This window comes from Genypterus blacodes, unplaced genomic scaffold (assembly GCF_046128005.1).
Source record: "Genypterus blacodes isolate CSIRO-AG114 ecotype Tasmania unplaced genomic scaffold, CSIRO-AGI_Gbla_v1 ptg000232l_1, whole genome shotgun sequence".
In the NCBI taxonomy this organism is placed as follows: Eukaryota; Metazoa; Chordata; class Actinopteri; order Ophidiiformes; family Ophidiidae; genus Genypterus; species Genypterus blacodes.
Window position 1 is genome coordinate 246,732 of NW_027467030.1, and position 22,370 is coordinate 269,101.

At 42.7% G+C, this 22,370-nt stretch overlaps 1 protein-coding gene across 1 annotated transcript in view; it reads left to right on the top strand.

Moving 5' to 3' along the window:
• Nucleotides 1-22,370, top strand: part of dnah2 (dynein, axonemal, heavy chain 2) — a 77,262-nt gene that overhangs the window by 49,234 nt on the left and 5,658 nt on the right. Inside the window, exons 29-83 of the mRNA XM_076170791.1 lie at nt 108-288; nt 514-652; nt 1,017-1,234; nt 1,315-1,404; nt 1,513-1,638; nt 1,813-1,914; nt 2,039-2,227; nt 2,336-2,439; nt 2,669-2,858; nt 2,950-3,130; nt 3,515-3,642; nt 4,001-4,153; nt 4,242-4,367; nt 4,495-4,713; nt 4,986-5,103; nt 6,109-6,245; nt 6,499-6,636; nt 6,788-6,946; nt 7,134-7,286; nt 7,405-7,496; nt 7,693-7,891; nt 8,224-8,448; nt 8,644-8,748; nt 8,990-9,178; nt 9,367-9,452; nt 9,620-9,750; nt 9,945-10,094; nt 10,264-10,431; nt 10,899-11,059; nt 11,297-11,436; nt 11,826-11,958; nt 12,086-12,225; nt 12,436-12,646; nt 12,807-12,923; nt 13,122-13,263; nt 13,564-13,733; nt 14,389-14,505; nt 14,760-14,924; nt 15,048-15,170; nt 15,379-15,527; nt 15,632-15,698; nt 15,871-16,021; nt 16,107-16,255; nt 16,515-16,648; nt 16,969-17,113; nt 17,350-17,549; nt 17,794-17,920; nt 18,242-18,428; nt 18,675-18,823; nt 18,944-19,127; nt 19,300-19,490; nt 19,670-19,858; nt 20,315-20,499; nt 21,201-21,435; nt 22,088-22,239. Of these exons, the coding sequence (XP_076026906.1) occupies nt 108-288; nt 514-652; nt 1,017-1,234; nt 1,315-1,404; nt 1,513-1,638; nt 1,813-1,914; nt 2,039-2,227; nt 2,336-2,439; nt 2,669-2,858; nt 2,950-3,130; nt 3,515-3,642; nt 4,001-4,153; nt 4,242-4,367; nt 4,495-4,713; nt 4,986-5,103; nt 6,109-6,245; nt 6,499-6,636; nt 6,788-6,946; nt 7,134-7,286; nt 7,405-7,496; nt 7,693-7,891; nt 8,224-8,448; nt 8,644-8,748; nt 8,990-9,178; nt 9,367-9,452; nt 9,620-9,750; nt 9,945-10,094; nt 10,264-10,431; nt 10,899-11,059; nt 11,297-11,436; nt 11,826-11,958; nt 12,086-12,225; nt 12,436-12,646; nt 12,807-12,923; nt 13,122-13,263; nt 13,564-13,733; nt 14,389-14,505; nt 14,760-14,924; nt 15,048-15,170; nt 15,379-15,527; nt 15,632-15,698; nt 15,871-16,021; nt 16,107-16,255; nt 16,515-16,648; nt 16,969-17,113; nt 17,350-17,549; nt 17,794-17,920; nt 18,242-18,428; nt 18,675-18,823; nt 18,944-19,127; nt 19,300-19,490; nt 19,670-19,858; nt 20,315-20,499; nt 21,201-21,435; nt 22,088-22,239 (8,409 nt within the window). The remainder of the gene's footprint in view (nt 1-107; nt 289-513; nt 653-1,016; nt 1,235-1,314; nt 1,405-1,512; nt 1,639-1,812; nt 1,915-2,038; nt 2,228-2,335; nt 2,440-2,668; nt 2,859-2,949; nt 3,131-3,514; nt 3,643-4,000; nt 4,154-4,241; nt 4,368-4,494; nt 4,714-4,985; nt 5,104-6,108; nt 6,246-6,498; nt 6,637-6,787; nt 6,947-7,133; nt 7,287-7,404; nt 7,497-7,692; nt 7,892-8,223; nt 8,449-8,643; nt 8,749-8,989; nt 9,179-9,366; nt 9,453-9,619; nt 9,751-9,944; nt 10,095-10,263; nt 10,432-10,898; nt 11,060-11,296; nt 11,437-11,825; nt 11,959-12,085; nt 12,226-12,435; nt 12,647-12,806; nt 12,924-13,121; nt 13,264-13,563; nt 13,734-14,388; nt 14,506-14,759; nt 14,925-15,047; nt 15,171-15,378; nt 15,528-15,631; nt 15,699-15,870; nt 16,022-16,106; nt 16,256-16,514; nt 16,649-16,968; nt 17,114-17,349; nt 17,550-17,793; nt 17,921-18,241; nt 18,429-18,674; nt 18,824-18,943; nt 19,128-19,299; nt 19,491-19,669; nt 19,859-20,314; nt 20,500-21,200; nt 21,436-22,087; nt 22,240-22,370) is intronic.

A 22,370-nucleotide genomic window follows, 5' to 3' on the forward strand; every position in this document is an offset into this window, starting at 1 on the left:
AGACAGCCATGAAGTCATAATTGAGTGAAGTTATCAACCATGAGACTGGCTAGATTGACTAGACTAGACTTTCCCTTTTACATATCTGTCCTCTGGCTGCCTCCCAGGGACACAGACGAGGTTTTCCAGGCCCTAGATGACAACCAGGTTGTCCTGTCCACTATGAAGGCCTCCCGGTTTGTCAAAGCATTTGAGCAGGAGGTGGATCACTGGGAACGGTGTCTGTCCCAGGTGCAGGAAGTGATCGAGATGATCCTCACGATACAGCGTCAATGGATGTATCTGGAGGTACGGTGGCTACACTAGTACAAGTACATGTGAATTACGATCAATATCACAAAGGCATTACACTGTATAAAAACAGTTTAATAGCTTTCGTTTATTCTTGATATCCTTTATAGCTTTCCACAATGCGTAGGTCAAAGAACATTGACCATTACATAGTACTAAAACATGAAAGTAATGACCTGTTCATTTTTTTTCCTTTGATGTAAACCCTCTTCATACTTTTAGAACATTTTTCAAGGACATGACATCAAGCTGCAGCTACCTTATGAGTGCAAAGAGTTTGATGATGTTAGCTCCACTTGGAAAACCATCCTGGGCCGACTCCACAAGAATAACAATGCCTTACAGGGAACACACCACCCAGGTATTATGAGATAGTTGTCATATTTCATATTTTCTATATAATCAAATCTGCCATTCCCTGCAGATTTGCGTTGTTTTATATCTGAGTTTTCTGCAGCTTCCAGAGTGAGGGGCTCCTCACTATAGCCGAAGTTGTGCATACACAAAAGAGTGCACATCGAATTTCCTGTGTCTGTAATAGTCCACGCAGCCAGCCCTACTTAAAGTCTTTCCTAAACAGAGTTATCATCTGTAATATGACTCTGTTGACACTGAAGGAATGTCTGAGTACAGTGTAAATAATATTTGAATGGTCATCCTGCGTCTGTACTGTTCTTCAGTATTTGTGCCAAGTGTGTCCACAATCACTTTGGCTCCTTCTTCAGGTTTGCTCAACACACTGTCACAGATGAGTGGCAAGCTGGAGGGGATCCAGAAGGCACTAGAACTGTACCTGGAGACCAAGAGGCAGATCTTCCCAAGATTCTACTTCCTTTCCAGTGATGATGTACTTGAGATCCTGGGACAGTCACAAAACCCTGATGCCATGCAGCCCCACCTGAAGAAGTGTTTTGATAATATCAAGAGCATTGAAAAGGTGACGGTAGGCTGCTACTATTTACCATTTATCAGACAAAAAAGAAATTAAACATGGATGTGTGTACACATGTGTGTGTTCCCCAGAGAAGCACATCAGATGCCAGTGGGATGTTCTCAGCTGATGGAGAATTTATTCCTTTCGACCAGCCATTGAAACTGGACCGACCTGTGGAGGTAAAGTCAGTGGTGATAATGATCAATAAAGATGATGTTGGTTCTAAAAAAGGCAGCACTGTTTCCACTATTTTACTTGCAATAACAAATGATCTTGTTTGTTCATAGGTGTGGTTGTGTGCCCTAGAGAAGACTATGTGTAGTACACTAAAGACTTGTTTGTCCAACTGCCATTCAGCTCTGAAGAAAATGAAAGGACAGAGGGACAAATGGGTCAAAGATTGGCCAGGACAGGTAGATTCGTCTCTTTCGTCTTACCCCTGTTTGGTCTTTCATTCTGTCTCTATATCTTAACCTGTGTGTCATTCTGACGGGATCTGACCAAAAAATAAGTGGTATTTGAATACAAAAGTATTAAAAGGTCAAAACAGAGTCACTTGGTTCTTAAAAGTGTATTCCTTATTCCAGATGCTCATTACAGCCAGTCAGATCCAATGGACCTCTGATGTCACTGAAGCGCTTAAAGACGGCAAGGACAAGTCTACCCTCAAGTCACTGAAGAAAAAACAGGTTATTCTTGTCTATTCCTTGCATGCAGAATTATATTGATTCCCTCTTTATTGTTTATTAGGAGGTTTTTTGGACATTATGGGCTTTTGAGCAACATGAGCCTTCGCTATACTTTCTCTTTCAGGTGTCCATGCTTCAGTCCTATTCGGAGGCTATCCGTGGCAACCTTTCCAAAGTGATGCGTCTAAAGATTGTGGCGCTGGTCACAGTGGAGGTTCATGCTCGGGATGTCATCGATAAGCTGGCCAAGGCAGGTTGCAGTGACATCAATGCCTTTGAGTGGCTTTGCCACCTGCGACTGTACTGGGACAAGGTGTGTATTGATGGAATGGAAAAAGATGTGAATAAAATGAAGGGGGTAAACAAACTGGAAGTCATACTGTAACTTATCTATTTCTGTTTTTCTTTGTTTTGCCAACAGGATGTGGATGACTGCATCATCCGTCAAACTAACACACACTTCAAGTATGGCTATGAGTACCTGGGCAACTCTGGACGACTTGTCATTACTCCACTTACTGACAGGTCTCTATCAGTCTTTCAGTCAGTCAGTCCGCCATCCAATGAACACATCAATCATACAGTCTGTTCTGTATCTGTATCTGTGTGTGTCCTGTATTAGCATCACAGTTTGTGTAGCCTTCATCATTATTCAGTAACCAAATAACTAATAACACTCCCACCTTGTTTGAACAGCAAACATAATTGGTCATGAATTATCAATTTAATGTCTATAGTGTTTCACTCTGTCCAGGTGTTACATGACCCTGACCACAGCACTCCATCTCCACCGTGGAGGCTCTCCAAAAGGCCCAGCTGGCACTGGGAAGACAGAAACAGTGAAGGACTTGGGCAAAGCTCTGGGCATGTATGTCATTGTAGTAAACTGTTCTGAAGGACTAGACTACAAATCCATGGGGCGTATGTACTCCGGTCTGGCTCAGGTATGGAATAAGAGGATACTAATGTGTGAATAAGCATAATGATGAAGAAAGCTGTACAACGGGTTAGATATCTGTTTTTCACACCCAACAGACAGGAGCGTGGGGCTGCTTCGATGAGTTCAACCGCATCAACATTGAGGTGCTATCAGTGGTGGCCCAGCAAATCCTCGCCATTCTGTCTGCACTCTCTGCTAGATGCACCAAGTTCCATTTTGAAGGACAAGATATACAGTTGGTGAAGTCATGTGGCATCTTCATCACCATGAACCCTGGTGGGTAACACAAATACGCTAATACACACACAGATGCACTTAGGCACACTCACACTAAAGTGTTTGTAAGGGAACAGTTTGCAAAGCATCTTCAGATCTCGGGTCCGGTCACACCTTTCAGAAATAATGTTTGTGTTATGCAAATTTAGTTAAACAAATATCCAACAGAAATATCAAGAAAAGATGGGCTCCTGCTTAGTGCTTTTGTTATGTTTATACAGTACATGAAAATGAATTGATTGATGTCACAAACATGCCTTGAAATCAAACTTTGTCCTCAAACTTTACTTTAAACTACATCCATGTTCCCTTTGACATAGCAAGTATTATTCATTTTATTGGTGGTTCTGATTCTGATTCCTCACCATTTGTAATTCTCCATAGGCTATGCTGGTCGTTCTGAGCTTCCAGACAACCTCAAGTCAATGTTCAGACCGATCTCTATGGTGGTACCTGATTCCACTCTCATTGCTGAGATCATATTGTTTGGAGAAGGTTTTAACAACTGCAAGGTAGGAAATCATAAGGATTTTTACAATGGTGGTATCCTGAAAGAAATGTATAAAAAAGGAGCCTGTAAGAGAATAGTTACTGTTTTGAGTAAGTTACAGACATTTTTAAAATGTATCAGAACATGCTACTTAGGGTTCATGACTGTTGAGGTTAATCTACAGTACAGTGTTCATATTACATCTGTGAACTGAACTAATATCTCATGTGGATTCAGTTTGTTAGCCACACAAAGATCAGCTCCTCCGATAGCAGAGACCTATTGTGTCTGCAGAGTATAAGCTATGGTGTATTTGAAAACTATAACGTGCTCCCTAACTGTTTGTCTACCCTTCTTTTCCATCCCTCTCTACTCATTAGCTCCTGGCTAAGAAGGTGTTCACCCTGTACTCTCTGGCAGTGCAGCAGTTGTCAAAACAAGACCACTATGATTTTGGCCTGCGCGCACTCACCTCTTTACTGCGCTACTCTGGAAAGAAGAGGCGTGCTTGCCCAAATGTTCCTGATGAAGAGGTAACTAAAGATCAAACCTGTAAAGGGTTCATCATTGTGAAAGCCCTTTTCTTTAGCTTTAGCTACTTCCTTGTGTCTTTGTCCCCAGGTCCTGCTGATGTCTATGAAAGACATGAACATTGCTAAGTTGACCTCCACTGACCTGCCACTGTTCAATGGAATCATCCAGGACTTGTTCCCTGTCACAGAAACACCCGTTATAGAGTATGACAGGGTAAGGTGCCCTGATCTGTTTTTATAATTCCACCAATTTCTGCCTTCATAGTCTTTTGACATTTTGGCTATCCCCTTTAAAACTCTATACAATGTGCCACTACTGTCTGTCCATGTTTGTGTTACAGTTGAAGGAGGCCATAGAAGTGTCGCTTCGTCAGAGCGGTTTGCAGGTGACCCCCTTCACTGTGACCAAGGTCATCCAGCTTTATGAGACAAAGAATTCCAGACACTCCTGTATGCTGGTGGGGAAGACAGGAAGTGGAAAGACTGTCACCTGGAGGACCCTGCAGAATGCCCTCACTGCCCTGCACCACAAGGGAGAGCCTGGCTTCCAGCTGGTTCAGGTAAGTGGTGTTGGAAGGATAATCTAGAGGATAAAGACATTTTGGTTCCCACTTTATCAGGATTGGATTCATCACTTTGAATATTGAACAATGGTTTTCTGACATGTTCCTCACATGATATTAGTATAACTTTAAAGGGACTGTTTTAATTGTGTACCCCTGCCCCCAATGCTTTGTATGACAAAATGAAGGAAATAATTCAAACACAAATTCCACACCCTAATCTTCTTATCCTATCTTCTTGCCTTGCCTTGGTCTCTGTGGGAAACTAGACGTTTCCTCTGAACCCCAAGGCGATGACCCTGGGAGAGCTGTATGGAGAGAACAACCTCTTGACCAATGAGTGGACTGATGGAGTGCTCTCTTCCCTCATAAGATCAGCCTGTGCAGGTACTGAGCAGCTCACACAGGACTGTTACTTTCATGATGTCTGAGTGATCATATTTAATTCAATTTGATCTAATTCATTTATTTTGTTTTGAATATTGCTTAAAAATGCCCGCTGAGCCAGCCTCTCTGATGTGCAGCAGCGTTGTATTCCATAACAATCGGGCAAAGACACTGAAACCTGCATGTCCCTTTTTGTTGTTGTGAATACTAAACATAGTAGCTCATATTTCTGAATCTCTCCTCTTTCTCAGTAAATTTCCAATTGAAAGACAAAAATAAGTCTGGTTCAAGTAGAGCGTAGTGGTTATATATTCTGCAATGTTGGCAGAAGTGTTCCAGTGTCAGTGCAGCAAACACGTGCTTGAGAGAATAACAGTTCAAATAGTTTTGTGCATAGTGGGAATATAGACTACTGTTTGCTGCAGGTGGGAAACTGCAGGTTAAGAGAACTGCAGATAGAGATAGTAGTAGCATTGTCAACTGACATTGGAAGTGAAGAATAAGCAGCGCTTCAGTGCATGTTTTCATACAAATCATTCCCTGGATACTCAATCGCCCCATTTCCTTTCTCTTCCTACACAAACTTCATTCCTACTGGAGAGAGTGGGCTGAAGGTGGGAGGGGATCGTTCCACCCAACATGTTTCTGTTCCAAGGACTACTGGGAAACATATAATTCAAATATCACACACAGTCTCTTTCACTGCATCCATTTAATCTATCCATCTTTTCAACATCCCATACGTCCCTCCTGTGCTGTCCCATCTCTCTGCCACTTTCCCTTCCTTCGGCTTTGTTGCCTTTCAGTGCAGCATGCATATATTTACAATTGATTCAATACTGTGGAATGTTATGCTGGTCTGTCATCATGCACACTTATGATCTTAATAATGTTTACCAGAAAATTAAATTGAGGTATGAACGTTCCTGCCATGTGTGTATTTTCTCTCATTTATTTGTCACACATGCTGCTTCTCCTCTTCTTCTTCTTCTCGCTACTTTTTAGATGAGAAACCAGATGAGAAGTGGATTGTGTTTGATGGGCCTGTTGACACACTATGGATAGAGAGTATGAACTCAATCATGGACGACAACAAGGTGCTCACGCTCATCAATGGAGAAAGAATCTCCATGCCTGAGCAGGTGAGGATGCAACTGGAAACCTGATAAAGTCAATGAAGAATTATGTGTGTGTTAGAGTGGATGCATGATGAATATATAGAAATAACTCATTCACAAACAGTTGGGGAAATGACATAACCATGTTTAACCAGACAGTTTACACATAACAGTTGAATCTGTGGGGAGTGGGTGGTGTGGTCAGTTGAACTAATTTTTTGCATTATATGATGTCAAGTCTGTTTTACAACCAGAACACGGTGTTTGTATTCTGCAGGTCTCTCTACTTTTTGAAGTGGAGGACTTGGCAATGGCCTCTCCAGCTACAGTGTCTCGCTGTGGGATGGTCTACAATGATTACTCAGATTTGGGATGGAAGCCTTTTGTTCAGTCTTGGCAGGACAAACGACACAAGGTACAACACACACACCCTGTGACCCTTTTCTTGTGCTACGTTGTTGAAGTGTGAATAGACAAGTAGTGAATTAGACCAAAATTGTTGTTTTTCACCTTTTCCCTTCCCTTCTCCATTTATTTCTGCTTTGTGTTGCTCCATCTCTCAACAGGCCGAGGTGGACCACCTAAAGCGTTTGTTTGAGAAATATATAGAAAGCACATTGAACTTTAAGAAGAGCAGTTGTAAGGAGCTGGTCCCCATCACTGAGATCAATGGTGTCACCTCTCTCTGTCGTCTCTATGACTCTCTGGCCACGCCCAGCAACGGGGTAAGACAAGCACACTGTAAACTCTATTCAAATCTCATTTAATCTGACATATTAATAGTAGGACTACTTTGTCTCTGAGACATTACAGCTCAATCATTTCCATACTCAATTGAGTATTGTCACAGAATCTCAACACAAATGGTGATAGAATTTATTAGAAATCAATTAATTGTCTTCCTTTCTCCAGGTGAACATATCAGATACAGAAAACCTAGGCCGGTTAGTTGAACTCTGGTTCATCTTCTGCCTTATCTGGTCCATCTGTGCCTCAGTTGATGAAGACGGACGCAAGAAGATGGACAAATTCCTACGTGAGATGGAGGGCACCTTCCCTATCAAGGTCTACTATTTATTACACACAGATGTTGACATATTATATTGCATAACAGTGCTCCCCTGAAATTTCTTTCTTGGCTGAACCAATTGTCTCTGGACTGTTACATTGTGGAATCTTTCAGGACACTATTTATGAGTACAATGTGGACTCCAGAAACAAGACCTGGATTTCTTTTGAGGATAAGCTGCCAAAGGGCTGGTGCTTCCCTTCCAAGTGAGTAACTGCCTGTAAAGCCCTTTGAGAAATGTGTATGTGATATAAGCCTATACAAGTACATTTCATTTGATTTACTTTGTTTGTTAAAATGCTGTACAAATTTCTGCAACCACATCAACTTTCTTAATTAAAAGTATTCCCCGTTATGTAATATCTAAAGTTGTTCTGTATCTCTCTCTGTCTGCTCCTCCAGTGCTCCATTCTATCAGATCATGGTTCCTACTGTAGATACGGTCCGTTACAACTTCCTGGTTAAGGCTTTGGTGTCGAGTCAGTACCCAGTGCTACTAACAGGGCCGGTGGGCACTGGAAAAACCTCAGTGGCCCACGGTGTGCTGCAAGGCATGGATAACTCAAAGTGGACTGTCCTCACTGTCAACATGTCTTCACAGGTTGGTGTCAGGTGCTTATCACTAATGTGTGTGTGCCTATTTTATGTTCTTGTTCTTCAACCAGTTAAAAGCATTTTTGTTTATATCATAGAAGTATTAAGATTTCATACTGTTCATAGATATTCTTTAATGGAGAAAGGAAGAGGATATACGGTATTATGTTATCAGACTCAATGATCAATTATGTGTTTATCTATCATAGGTACCCCAAAATATTCAGGATACAGGATAATTTGACAAGATTCATGAAATAAACATGTAAATATGCATCAAAGTGACAGTGTGTTTCTCTTTCTCTCTCTATTTCCCTAAATCTTTCCAACCCTGTCCAGACCACCTCTGACAATATGCAGGTCATCATGGAGAGCCGTTTAGAGAAGAGAACCAAAGGTGTGTTTATGCCTACAGGCGGCAAACACCTGCTGTGCTTCCTGGATGACCTCAACATGCCGGCCCACGACCAGTTTGGCTCCCAGCCACCACTGGAGCTGCTCCGCCTTTGGATCGACTATGGTTTCTGGTATGACCGCCAAAAACAGCACCTCAAGTTTGTCAAGGTGAGCTCAATCCTTATGGAATGTTGCAAACTGAGGTCTCTGTGTATGTGTGTCTCACTTTAATTCAAAGCAGCGTACATATTCCTTCATTTGGTTAGATTTTCTGGGGTTGTTGTTTGAATAATTACCTTGTTTCTGTTTTCTCTTTGTGTGTATGTGTGTGTGTGTGTGTGTGTGTGTGTGTGTCTGTGTTAGGACATGTTCTTGCTGGCATCAATGGGGCCTCCGGGTGGTGGGAGGAATGACATCTCTTGCCGCTTACAGAATCGATTCAACCTCATCAATATGACCTTCCCGAATGTAAGTACTGCTAATTATGTCCTCCTCTCTTTTTCTATTCCCCTGTTTCCTTGTATGTTTTGTATTATGCTGTCTTTGTATTATGCTGTATAGATTTCATTTAATTCTCACTGAGGTTACATTTAGACAATGGACGTTTTTTCTTGAATGGTATAACTTCAAATTCAAGTTACCTATTGGCATGATTTTGTCATTTACAGGATACATGTTTGTTTCACCTAATCTGTTGCCCGTCATTCAGGATTCCCAGATTAGGCGGATCTACAGTACCATGATGAACCAGAAGCTGAGGGATTTTAGGGAAGAGCTGAGCCCCATTGGGGAGACTCTAACTCAGGCCACCTTGGAGCTCTATTATGCCATTACAGCTCGTTTTCTTCCTACTCCAGCCAAGATTCACTACCTCTTCAACCTCAGGGATATCTCCAAGGTAACACAACAACATTTTTAAAGGTTACATGGAAGTAATACAAATGTCAAAAATATCCACGGTAAAGCAACTGGTTCAGTGGATCACAGTCTGTCTTCAGTAAAACCTCAGCATTACACATGGAAGTGGTACAGACTAATTCATCTTACTGTCTTATCCTTTGCACCACCTGCTCCAACTTTTTCCAGGTGTTTCAGGGTCTGCTGAGAGCTCACCCAGACTTCCATGATACCAAAAATTCCCTAATCAGATTGTGGATTCATGAGTGCTTCAGGTAGCCAGCTGGGAGGGTTCATATCAATATTTCAATATATTTGTCAAGTCCAGTCCAGTCTTTTGTTTCTTGATTTGTTTTGTCATAGTTTATGTCCTTGGGTTTTTTATCATTCTTCTTCTTATTGTTATATAATTATTTTGTAAATAACTTTTGTTTGATTCCAGGGTGTTCTCTGACCGGCTCATAGGCCAGAGTGACATGGATGCCTTTGTTTCCCTGCTGGCTGAAAAACTGGGGTCTCTGTTTGACCTGACTTACCACAGCATCTGCCCAAACAAACAGCCTCCACTATTTGGTACATAAATTACACTGCAATGCATATAAATGGCCTGATTTCATGGCCTTACAGATACGATGTGTACCGTTGTTTATTTATTGATTGAAGAGTCAGTCAACTGTGAGGAATGAATTGATGGATTGATGGAAACAGCAGGAGATATGGATGCAGTTTTGTTTCATTTTATTTTATATTTATGATTTTATGTGCAGGTGACTTCCTGAGGGAGCCTCGTGTGTATGAGGATCTCACAGACATGAAGAGCCTGAAGAGCTTTATGGAAACCCACCTGGAGGACTACAACCTGACACCTGGTGTAGTGCCCATGAGCCTGGTGCTTTTTCGAGACGCCATTGAACATGGTGCGCCGGGGACATCCACCCACTCATATCACACACACGCATTTAAATGGACATTTTTGAAAACCACAATATGAAATCCAGCCAAAATCATTGTGAAACTACATTCTGCTTCTCAGAATCATGCACTGATCCCTGCACACTGGTGTTTTCATGTGTTTTTCTTCCTCAGTAATCCGTGTGGTGCGTGTGATCAGTCAGCCCAGAGGCAACATGCTACTGGTTGGTGTCGGGGGCTCTGGCAGGCAGAGTCTGTCAAGGATGGCCGCCTCCATTTGTGAGTACCAGATATTCCAGGTGGAGGTCACCAAAGTATATCGCAAGCAGGAGTTCAGAGAAGGTGAGATTACGCATCCTGTTACTACATAAGTGTCATTAAACCACTGTTGTTTGAGAGAGAGTTTGAGCGTATCATCCTTCAGGACCTCTACTCAGGAAATAATCCAAACCATGGGAACTTAACTCAATCAATGCTGAAACCAAAAGAAAGCTCCCTATCCATCCATTAATCTTTCCATTTTTTAACCATTTATCCAGCACATTATCTCAGTGGCACCAGGCCTAGCAGAGCAACAAGAACTTTTGACATTTACTTACAGATAATTAGATATTTGTCTCTGCCTGTTTCATGACACATTTGACATGTTTGACATTATAACGTGATACTTAAACTATTTTTTTATGCTCTATTTCGATACTAATCAAGCTGAATTAACCTCTTGATTAATTACCTTTGACTTAGTGTGGTCTTTTCCTAGTCTTCCTCTTCACCTGCCATATTATTACTTCTCTGTCCCTAACCTTTAGACATCAAGAAGCTGTACCGTTTGACTGGTGTTGACAACAAACCTACAGTGTTCCTGTTCAGTGACACCCATATTGTAGATGAGTCCTTCCTGGAGGAGATCAACAACATCCTGAGCTCTGGAGAAGTGCCCAACCTTTATAAGCAGGACGAGTTTGTAGAGGTCTGTTCTACCATCATGTTTTTTTCTGTTAGTTTGTGTGTCTGTCTCCAGGTTCGTTTCCCTTTTTTCCTCCGGAGGATAAAGTAAATCATACCACGTTTGAATGCAGAACTACAAATCAACAGCAGCAAGGAGTCGTTTCGATTATTGACAAGACTGTGACATTTAGGTGTTATTTTATTTATAGTAATGATATTCTCTGGAGAAAATGCATCATTATTTTGTGTCTGTCTTTAGGTGTGCAGTGCCCTGTCAGATTCTGCAAGGAGAGATGGCGTGATTGAGACCCCAGATTCCATGTTCAGCTACCTGATAGAGCGCGTCAGGAACAACCTCCATGTTGTGCTCTGTATGAGCCCTGTGGGAGAGTCTTTCAGGTAGCTTCTGAAAAGCTGTAGGAACAAATCTGAAACATGCTATTCAAAGCGCAGATCATTCATCAGCTGTTCTGTTTAGGTTGGTACTAGCAGTGCACATATGTACACCTCCATGCTGAGCCCCAGTGAGCCTCAGCCCCCCTTAACAGTCTTCTTCATATTCTCTCCAGCAACTCACATGTCTATGGTCGCACTAATTTCAGTGACGGTCATTTATAATATCAAAAAAGTCATCCTTTCGATTCACAAACTGGTAAATGTATATGTACTGTACTATGTTTGCTGGAATGGGTTTTAACTGCCTGCTAAAATGAACTGGATAGGCATTATAGAAAATGGATAGATTGAATCTGAATCTATGTGTTGAGTTGAGTTTTGGTTCTCAACAGGAACCGCATTCTTCAGTATCCGGCTCTAGTCAACTGCACCACCATTGACTGGTTCTGTGAGTGGCCAAGAGATGCCTTATTGGAGGTATCGGAGAGGTTCCTGGATGGACTAGACCTGGGTTCTTTGGAGGGGGTGAGACGTGTGGGCTATGTGAGCCCAAAATGATTTATGTTTCCATACCATTCAGATAGTGATTTCTTTTTTCATTTCTCCTCTAATGAAAATGTGAATAAAACCTGATTGTCACATGCTGTTGTAGATCCAGTCAAAGGTGGCCAGCATCTTTGTGACCATCCACCAGTCAGTGGTGCAGTCATCCCAAAGGATGAAGATGGAGCTACGGAGACACAACTACGTCACCTCCACCAACTACCTGGAGCTGGTGTCTGGATACAAAAAGTGGGCATCTTCAACATTTCCCTGTTTTTATTCATTGTTTCTTTTTGTTTCTTCTTTCTGTATTTATTCATTGCTTCTCTTTCTCTTTTTGTCTTTGTTTTGGTTTCAGTTTTAAACCAGCATATATATAACTAACTTTCTCTCCCTCTCTCGTGTGTGTGTGTGTGTGTGTGTGTGCGTGTGCGTGTTGGGGGTGGGGGGTTCAATCAGGCTGCTGGCAGAGAAACGTAGTGAGCTGGGGGAGCAGGTGAACAAGCTGAGTAATGGCATCTTTAAGATCACTGACACACGTGAGAAGGTGGAGGCCATGTCTGTAGAGCTGGAGGAGGCCAAGAAGCAAGTGGCTGACTTCCAGACGCAGTGTGACAAGTACCTGGCTGACATTGTACAGCAGAAGAAAGAGGCTGACAAGCAGCAGCCGGTACATGGAACATATTTACATGTATATTGTACATGTTGCAACAATTCCAATATAGCTATTAATAAAATAGTTTAAAGCCAGCCAACAGACAAGTTCATTGTGAATGGGTTTATTGTGACTGGTTAATAACACTTTGCAATATGTGTGTATTTGTGCCAAGGCTGTGAGTGCTCGCAGTGAGAAGATTGCAGCAGAGGAGTTAGAGTGTAAGGCCATGGCTGAGAATGCACAGAGAGATCTAGATGAGGCTCTGCCTGCCCTGGAAGAGGCAATGAAGGTAGATCTCAAATGTTTCCTGTCATGTGTCCCTCCATCTATGGATGTTTTTGTCATTACTTTATATGCTCTATGCTTTTCTATCTGCCTTGTCACCTGACTGCATACTTTCTTTTTTTGAACTGAATGTGGCTGAGCGTGTATATTACCTGTCTCCCTTTGTCCACCCACTCTTTGTCACATTCTCACTTACACATAGGCTCTGGAGTCTCTGAATAAGAAGGACATGACAGAGATCAAGTCGTATGGCCGTCCCCCGGCCCTGGTAGAGACAGTGATGCAGGCCGTCATGATCCTCCTGAGAAAAGAACCCACCTGGGCAGAGGCCAAGAGACAGCTGGGTGAGAGACAGTAGGGGTGTGAGGAGGAAAGGAAATTGGAATTGCAGATAGTGGAAGACAATTTGAGCTTGACAGATGGGAATAGAGAGTATGGCAAGGAAACATTTAGTCAACAACACATCAACAACAATTTTCAAAAGGAATTCAAATCAGTCCTACCACACTGTGAAGTTTCATTAAGTTTATATCCTCTGCCTTGTTGTCTTAAATGTGTAATCATGTATGCATGCATGGTTTGGCATCCAATAGAGTTCACCTGTTCTGTGATAAGTCCTGTTCATCTTTAAATCTGTCTGGCAGGAGAATCCAACTTCATTAAAACATTAGTTAACTTTGACAAGGACAACATATCAGATCGTGTGTTAAAGAAGATCGGCCAGTACTGCAAGCAGGTCGATTTCCAGCCTGAGATCGTCGGCAAAGTGTCACTGGCAGCCAAGTCCCTCTGCATGTGGGTCCGAGCCATGGAGGTGAGATAATGTCTGCTGGCTACCATCACACACACTGACACAATGTCACACACACTGACATGTAAATTAATAGTTACACAAGCATTTCCTTTTTGTTTGTGACGCAACTGAGATAAATTGTATTCGACTTACGGATGACACATGTTCTCACAGAAGTCACTGAAGTGTGCATTCTTCAAACACATTATTCAATATGACATGAAAATGAAGCAAGAAGCTGTCTGTCAGAGAGGGTGAGGAAGAAATGAGAACGAAATAAAATACAAATGACCCCAGGGCATAAAGCCATGGATAATGTTGATATAAAGTAATACATCAATACCAACTCTTAATAAATTAGCCCTCAGTTGCAGTGATGCTCCTTCGCAAACTCAAACCCAAACTCCAAGTTTAATCAGAAAGTTGACAACAAGACGGCATTCATTGTGAAGCAGCCACTCATACAAGCTGAGACAAAATCAGGCTTGTTCTAAAAAATTGGTGTTTGTGATGACAGTATTCAATTGACGGATTTAATTTATGGATTCTTCCCAAAATCCTGCCCTCACACAATATGGTTCAGAACTGTTTAAACCTCTTTAAACAAGTAAATCAATTTGGGAAACCCTCCTTGGCAGAGGTACTAACATCATGGGTTTGCACACTGCTCCTCCAGGTTTATGGGCGTATCTACAGGGTGGTTGAGCCAAAAAGGTTGCAGTTGCAGGCTGCCTCATCCCAGCTAGCAGAGAAACAGGCTGCACTGGCTGAGGCTCAGAGCAAACTGCAAGAGGTACGTAGCCCAGTTTGTTGTGATGCAATTAGCCTGATAAATGTTTACACACTTACAGCAATCTAGCTAAGTAAAAGTAATTGGCTGGTGATGCAAAGCTTTGTGTGTATAATGTTAGGAAACATAGACGTATTATTCACTATGCATGGGATTGTCTGTACATATTCTAATTCTAAGTAATTCTAGCTAATTGGGTGTGTAACACGTATTTAATTCACCTGGAGATCCATCTTTGAAAATGTGTGTGTGAGCAGGTGGGGGAGAAGCTTGAAATGCTGAAAAAGCAGCACAATGACAAGATGGCCATGAAGGAAAGTTTGAGGAAGAAGTCAGAGGACATGGAGGTCAAACTGGACCGAGCCGGCAAACTGGTAACTGGACTGGCTGGTGAAAGACTTCGCTGGGAGGAGAGAGTTGCTGTAAGCCGTATGCACACACAAACACACACACAGATATCCACATCATGATTTTTACCCCTGTCCTATTTAAACCTGATATTTGTCATTGCAAGTCATTTCAATGTGTGTTTGTGTGTGCTGCAGGGTCTGGAAGAAAACATTGGCTACCTAGTAGGAGACTGTTTGCTAGCTGTCTCTTTCCTGTCCTACATGGGACCTTTCCTGTCCAACTACAGAGATGAACTGTTAGCCATCTGGATGAAGGCGGTGAGACACACACACTAACACACACACACACACACAATGTAGTCACTCTTTTTCTTGTTACGCATTACAGTGCATAAAAATGCCCTTAAACAAAGCTAAACTCTCTCTCTCTCTCTCTCTCTCTCTCTCTCTCTCTCTCTCTCTCTCTCTCTCTCTCTCTCTCTCTCTCTCTCTCTCTCTCTCTCTCTCTCTCGCCCCCTATCCTCAGGTACGGGAGTTAGAGGTCCTGTGTTCACCCGGGTTCAGTTTCTCAGTATTCTTGTCTAAGCCCACAGCAGTGAGGGACTGGAACATCCAGGGTCTGCCCTCTGATACATTCTCAACTGAGAACGGAATTATTGTCATGCGTGGTAATAGGTCAGTACACTGCATTATGTATATAGAGGCAGAGGTGTTTCTAACCCCCTTATGTTGCTATATAAAAATAAACTGACTTGTTTTTGTCCCGGTGAACTTTATAGATGGCCGCTGATGGTGGACCCTCAAGGTCAGGCTCTGAAGTGGATCAAGAATATGGAAATGAACAGGGTAAGACTTATTTCTTCTGCTTTGACCCATTGCTGTGACTCTGTCGTGACTGCTGGAGAGATCTCTGTTTTTCCTTAGGGTATGACATGTGAACAAGTGAATCAGTGTAATTACAGCTAAATAGTTTGCACATTTTGTGTGTGTGTGTGTGCTTGCTTGCTTGTGTGTAAAGGGTCTGAAAGTGATAGATTTCCAGATGCCAGACTACCTGCGGGTGCTGGAGAATGCCATACAGTTTGGGAATCCTGTTTTGCTGCAGAATATCAAAGAAGAATTAGAGCCATCACTCAACCCAATCCTCAACAAATCCCTGACACGAATTGGTCAGAAGCACACACAGTGTAAAATACAAACAGCTTGTCCACTGCATGTGTAGCTGCATCATTTCTCTGTGCATGGTTCACTCAGGCTCCAGACTGCTGTTGAAGCTTGGGGACAAAGAGGTGGAGTACAGTCCAGAGTTTCGTTTGTACATCGCCACCAATCTGTCCAACCCCCACTACACACCCGAGATCTCTACAAAGACCACCATCGTCAACTTTGCTCTAAAGGAGCAGGTCTGTGTGTGTGTTTAATATGTACAGTATGTAACAGCTATGTTTTGTTTTTGCTTTAGCTCAGAAAAGTACATTTCTGTGTATTGCATCTTCGTGTCTTGAGCTCGTAGTACCCTATTGCAATTACTATAGGGTAATACAAGCTTTATAGACTTAAAGCAAGTGCTTGCTCATAGGCGAATGTTGGGTTTCTTTAAATGCTCTTGCTTGTGGGCAGGTGCCTCTTCTCTAAACCTGTGTGTTGCTCTTGCATTTGCAGGGTCTTGAAGCCCAGCTGCTGGGTATTGTGGTACGCAAGGAGCGCCCAGAGCTAGAGGAACAGAGGGACTCTTTGGTGACCAGCATTGCTAGCGGGAAGAGAAGTCTGCAGGACCTGGAGGATCAAATCCTCAGGTTGTTGAGCTGACACTCTGACACATACTTACAAATGCTAAAGCAATCATAGTAATTAAAGTTTGGAGGGGGACGTTTGTTATTCATAAGATAAAGAGAAACAGGAGTTTGGAGAGAGAAAGTAGTAACATATTAAAAAATGACCCACATGAAAGGGATCTGGGGACATTGCAGTCATCAGTACACGATGACTAAGTCACGCCAACATGTAATGATTGGTACTTATTGCTATTTGTAATGCAAAATCAACATAATTTTAGATGCTTTCCAAAACTTGAATTTATGTTGAATGTAAACTTTGTGTTTGTCCACTCCACCAGTCTGCTGAATGAGTCGACTGGCTCGCTGCTGGATGATGTCCAGCTGGTGAACACCCTGCAGACCTCTAAAGTGACGGCCTCAGAGGTTTCAGAGCAGTTGGAGAACAGCGAACAGACCGAGATCATGATCAACTCTGCAAGAGAGGTCTGGTGTAGGGATGAAGGGACCAAGGAGGAAGGAAGATGGGAGGGATAGAGGGAAGGCTGATTGGCCATAGTGCCCCAGCTTCATGCACACAGTTCAGATTTGGAATTTGCAATTTGTAATTTATTTGGTGCTTATTACTGTACCGAGGAAATTGCCTCAACCAAAAAAATTGTTGTATTTCAGCATGCGTTTATATCTGTACTTGTAATTCAAAATGTATTTTCTCCCAACAGGCCTACCGTCCATGTGCCCAGCGAGCTTCCATCCTTTTCTTTGTCCTCAATGACATGAGCCTCATTGACCCTATGTACCAGTTCTCTTTGGATGCCTACATCATCCTGTTTAACCTGAGCATAGAAAAGAGCAAGCATAGCAACAAGCTTGAGGAGAGGATCACCAGCCTCAATGACTATCATACATATGCAGTGTACAGGTAAGGAAGTGAAGACGCTTTTCATTCAGCAGATTTAATGGCATTATGGGTATGAATGTGTCAGGTGAGTCCCATTCACACTGAACGATCAAATTATGTGATGTATGGATAAACAGAGCAAAAAACAACAGTTTAAAAATGCACTTAATATCCCATATATGTTGTTGTAAAAGCGTGTGTGTTCTAGATGCTGGTATTCTTTGAAGGTACTGAAGCATGTAGCACGTGTGTATGTCTTCTGCAGGTACACATGCCGTGGTCTGTTTGAAGTACACAAACTGCTCTTCAGCTTCCAGATGTGTGCCAAAATCATGGAGGTGGCTGGCAAACTCAATATGGATGAGTACAGCTTCTTCCTCAGAGGAGGAATAGTAAGAAACTAAAATTGTTTTATATGTTGTAATCATACTCACTACTCACTACTTATCTAGGAGTTGAAAATCACTTGTATTAATATTTGTTTTGTGTATTAATATGTTTATGTTGTATCCTTTTTGTTATATTTTTGCTGATATTCAGAAGATAGTCTGCAGTAAATTCAAATTCTAGAACTGAGTGGATTTATGCTGCCTTCAAAGACCAAGCAATACTTCTTCCAAAGACTGCAACTGAGCCATGGGGAGATGTTATTCATTCATTGAATTCACTTTTGTGTGGATAGCTTGATAGAACGTGTGTGTTTGTGTTCATAGGTACTAAATAAGGAGGGCCAAATGGATAATCCTTGTCCAGGTTGGCTGGCAGACTCCAGCTGGGATAACATCACAGAGCTAAACAAGCTGCCTAACTTTCAGGGTATCATGACCTCATTTGAACAGTACCCCCGAGACTGGAACCGATGGTACACCAGTGCTGAGCCAGAAAATGTCGTACTCCCAGGTCTGCAGATTTTGTTCTTAGAAGTTGTATATGTGTAAATGTTATTCAGCTCACGGTTGCTGCTGCTGCTTCAGGGTTACACACTCTCAAAGGAAACATAGTTATCATAGAAATTTCACATTCATCCTTTCCTTTCCTTGTTCTTTGCTCTCTCCATTTTACTCCTAATTCCTCACAGTCACACTCCCTGGGGTAACCTCCTGATGCCCATCTTCCTCTTATCGGTTGATGTTCTCCTCTCTCTAGGTGAGTGGGGTACCATCTGCAATGAACTCCAGAAGATGCTGATAGTGCGGTCGCTGCGTCAGGACCGCGTCCCCTTCTGTGTCACCACCTTCATAGTTAAAAACCTCGGCTTGCGCTTTGTGGAGCCCCCAGTCCTCGACATGGAAGCTGTGAGTATCAGATGTTATTCTTAAATTCTTAAATTTCTCCTTCTAGTTGTAAGTTACTTAAGGTTGTTGTTCTACAATTGTTTTCCTCTGTCTCTTCTTTTATGACTGCTCTCTCCTCAGGTTCTGGAGGAATCCAGCTGTAGGACCCCTCTGATCTTCGTGCTGTCTCCTGGGGTCGATCCCACAGGATCCCTGGTGCAGGTGGCCGAATCCTCTGGCATGAGCAGTAACTACCACAGTCTTTCTCTGGGCCAGGGACAGGCCCCCATTGCCAAGTGCATGATTGAGGAGGGCGTCAAGAAGGGTATGGAAATTGTTTATGTCTGCTTTTCTGTCTCAGATTTGTTCTGTTCCTTAGAAGTATCTTACTGCTATACTGCTATACCAGGACGTTACCCCAGCTCAACTAAACATGACTTGAACAGTGTTAACAAGCTACAAAAGGTTTGTCTCAAACCCTCTTTTTACTTATCCAGGTCACTGGGTGTTCCTGGCCAACTGTCACCTTTCGCTCTCTTGGATGCCTGAGCTGGACAAGCTTGTGGAGCAGCTACGGGTGCAGGAGCCCCACCCAAACTTCAGACTCTGGCTTAGCTCCTCTCCTAATCCTGAATTTCCAATTACCATCCTGCAGGCTGGCATCAAGATGACCACTGAACCACCCAAGGTGCGCACATGCACATGCCCCAAGTGCAACCACATGCAAACAATTGTGTGGCTATTTATATTGATGTTGCTGTTGTTGTTTTTGAATACACCAAGCTACACAGACAAAAGCATACACTTTATTTTATTCATGTATATGACACCCTCCATTACATTAATGCTGCCCCTTCTCACTTTCAGGGTGTGAAAGCCAACATGAAGCGCCTGTACCAGCTGGTGACTGAGTCTCAATTCAACCGCTGCTCTAAGCCCATTTACAGGAAGCTGCTCTTCTCCCTGTGCTTTTTTCACAGCATCCTACTAGAAAGGAAGAAGTTTCTTCAGCTGGGCTGGAACATTGTCTATGCCTTCAACGATTCTGACTTTGAGGTCAGGGCTCATACTGAAGGAAGCATTGAAAAGCTCTTGCTGTATCTGTTACTCCATCCATCTACAGTCGTTTCCCCATTAATGGGCTCGATCTCCCGAAATGAGACAGAGTAGGATCCACCTCATGAATTCCAACACAGATTTATTCTGTTAAATACGATGAAGCGGTTGTGAGGCAATTATGATGATCATGATGTCATAGTCAGTCAATAATATTGATGGTAGTTGTGGGGACTTGATGCTTTCCTTGTCAGTAATGTGTTGTGAAACACAAATAGAGCCTGAACACAAGCAGGAAACTGATTTGTTCTGTCACTCTGAAAACCAATTTGACTGTTGGACAATGACAATCCAAACGGAAGCCAAAGGGATTATTTCCACTTTCGCTGTTTATCAGGTGTCTTCCTCTCCTTCCATTATTTGTCCATTATCTGTTTCTGCTTGATGCCCTTTAAGGTGAGTGAGAATCTGCTGCGTCTGTACCTGGATGAGTACATGGAGATTCCCTGGGATACACTGAAGTATCTAATTGCTGGGGTCAACTATGGAGGCCATGTCACAGATGACTGGGACAGACGCCTTCTGACCACATACATCACTGACTACTTCTGTGATGCAACTGTCACTGAGCCTTTCTTCAAGTAAGACACACACACACATACACATACACACACGCACGCACGCACGCACGCACGCACACACGCACATACATACATACACACATACACACATACACACATACATACACACACAAAGACAACTTTCTAATACTTTGCTGATAATGTAATCAGATCAGGTTTGAAAGCACACATGTCCCCACACGTGTAGACATTCTCTATACACATTCTGTTCTGCAAATGGCAGCCAAAGTAAAAACATCTTTCATTTTCTGTGTGTGTATTGTGGCTGGTGTGAGCTGTCGGAGACCTCCTCGCTGGTACTGTTTATGGTCGCGGGCTGCCAACACCACCATGTGGACAGTCACTGTATTGCAGTTCAGGAAATCGACATAATGGCGTCTTGATGAACGCCAGCAGCTCCTCTTACTTCTCAGTCCTCTCGCTTTATAACTCATATGATTGCACACAGACACTCAAACAGTTTAGAACAAGTTTAACCAATACTTTGTATAGTTGTTTTGTATTATTATACTAGTTGTATTAATAATATTGTATTTATTAATATGATGTGCATTGTCTATTAGTATAGAGATAAATAATAGAGCATGCAGATGTTAATTGTTTTGTCATAGTCAAGTGTTATGTAACCCCTCTTCCTTTGAACCACTCTACACTATTCTACATCATTGTTGTATTCCTTACACTGTCTCCATGTCTGTTAGGCTGTCTTCCCTGCCGACCTATTACATCCCCCGCGATGGCCCTCAGTCTACATACAAGGAGTTTATCAGCTTGCTGCCATCCACAGAGCATCCTGAGGTCTTTGGCCAGCACCCGAATGCCGACATCGCTAGCCAGATTGCAGAGACGAGGATGTTGTTCGACACCCTGCTCTCTCTGCGGCCCCAGGTGACCAATCCCAGCGCTGCAGGGGCTGGAGCCAGTCAAGAGGACAAGGTGAGGGGGAAGCAAAGAGGGAGCAATCTTCATTAACACTGGCCCCTATGTTCACCTCATACAGATCTGCCATTGACCCCTGGGGCAGCTATGTACAATAGAATCCACTAGGGGTCACTAAGGTGTAACTTGATTTGCCAGGCTGGTAGATGCAGGTGGAGGGCTCAGTGTTTGTGGCACTGAAGTTTGATAAATGCGATTGAACCAGTGTCTGAATTTCGATGTTCTTTGAGCTGGTACCATGTTGTAGTATAAGGAAGAATATCAGGGGATATGATGTGTGCAGTTGTGTTCTGTGTGGGATGGATCCTACTCTACAGCAGAGCTTGAAAAAAAGCAAAGCCTGACCTGCACCATTACCCTGCCACCTGCCATACATTTGTCTTTGCAGGTCGGATGGGATTGTGCATCATTTGACAAATCCCACTGCTATAGAGGCCACACACACCCCTATTGTATGTCAGCATATTTTGCTGTAAGGGCGGTCAATTTATCCCACAGTGCTGTAGCAATAGTAAAGTCTGACTCAAAGATTAGATTTTAGCCCATGCGCCAGATTTTTGTTAAATGTCTTCCCTGCAAATAAATGCAGTGCATTTGTAAGTGAACCTCTCTCCTCCTCTTCTGCACACCCCATTAACGGCACTGTCAGGTGTTGGAGCTGTCTGCAGACGTACGTGGGAACATCCCTGCACTAATCGACTACGAGGGCATCAGGACCCTCCTCCACGATGACCCCTCACCTCTTAATGTGGTGCTGCTGCAAGAGATCCAGAGATACAACGCTCTGCTGCACACCATCATGTATGAACTCTGTGTGTGTGTGTGTATTTATGCTGTGTGTGTATATTGTTAATGAGTACACAAGGACCAGGAAGCCAATATCAAATGAATTAATATACAAGAAACATTGATATCCTTTTTATTTTACAGAA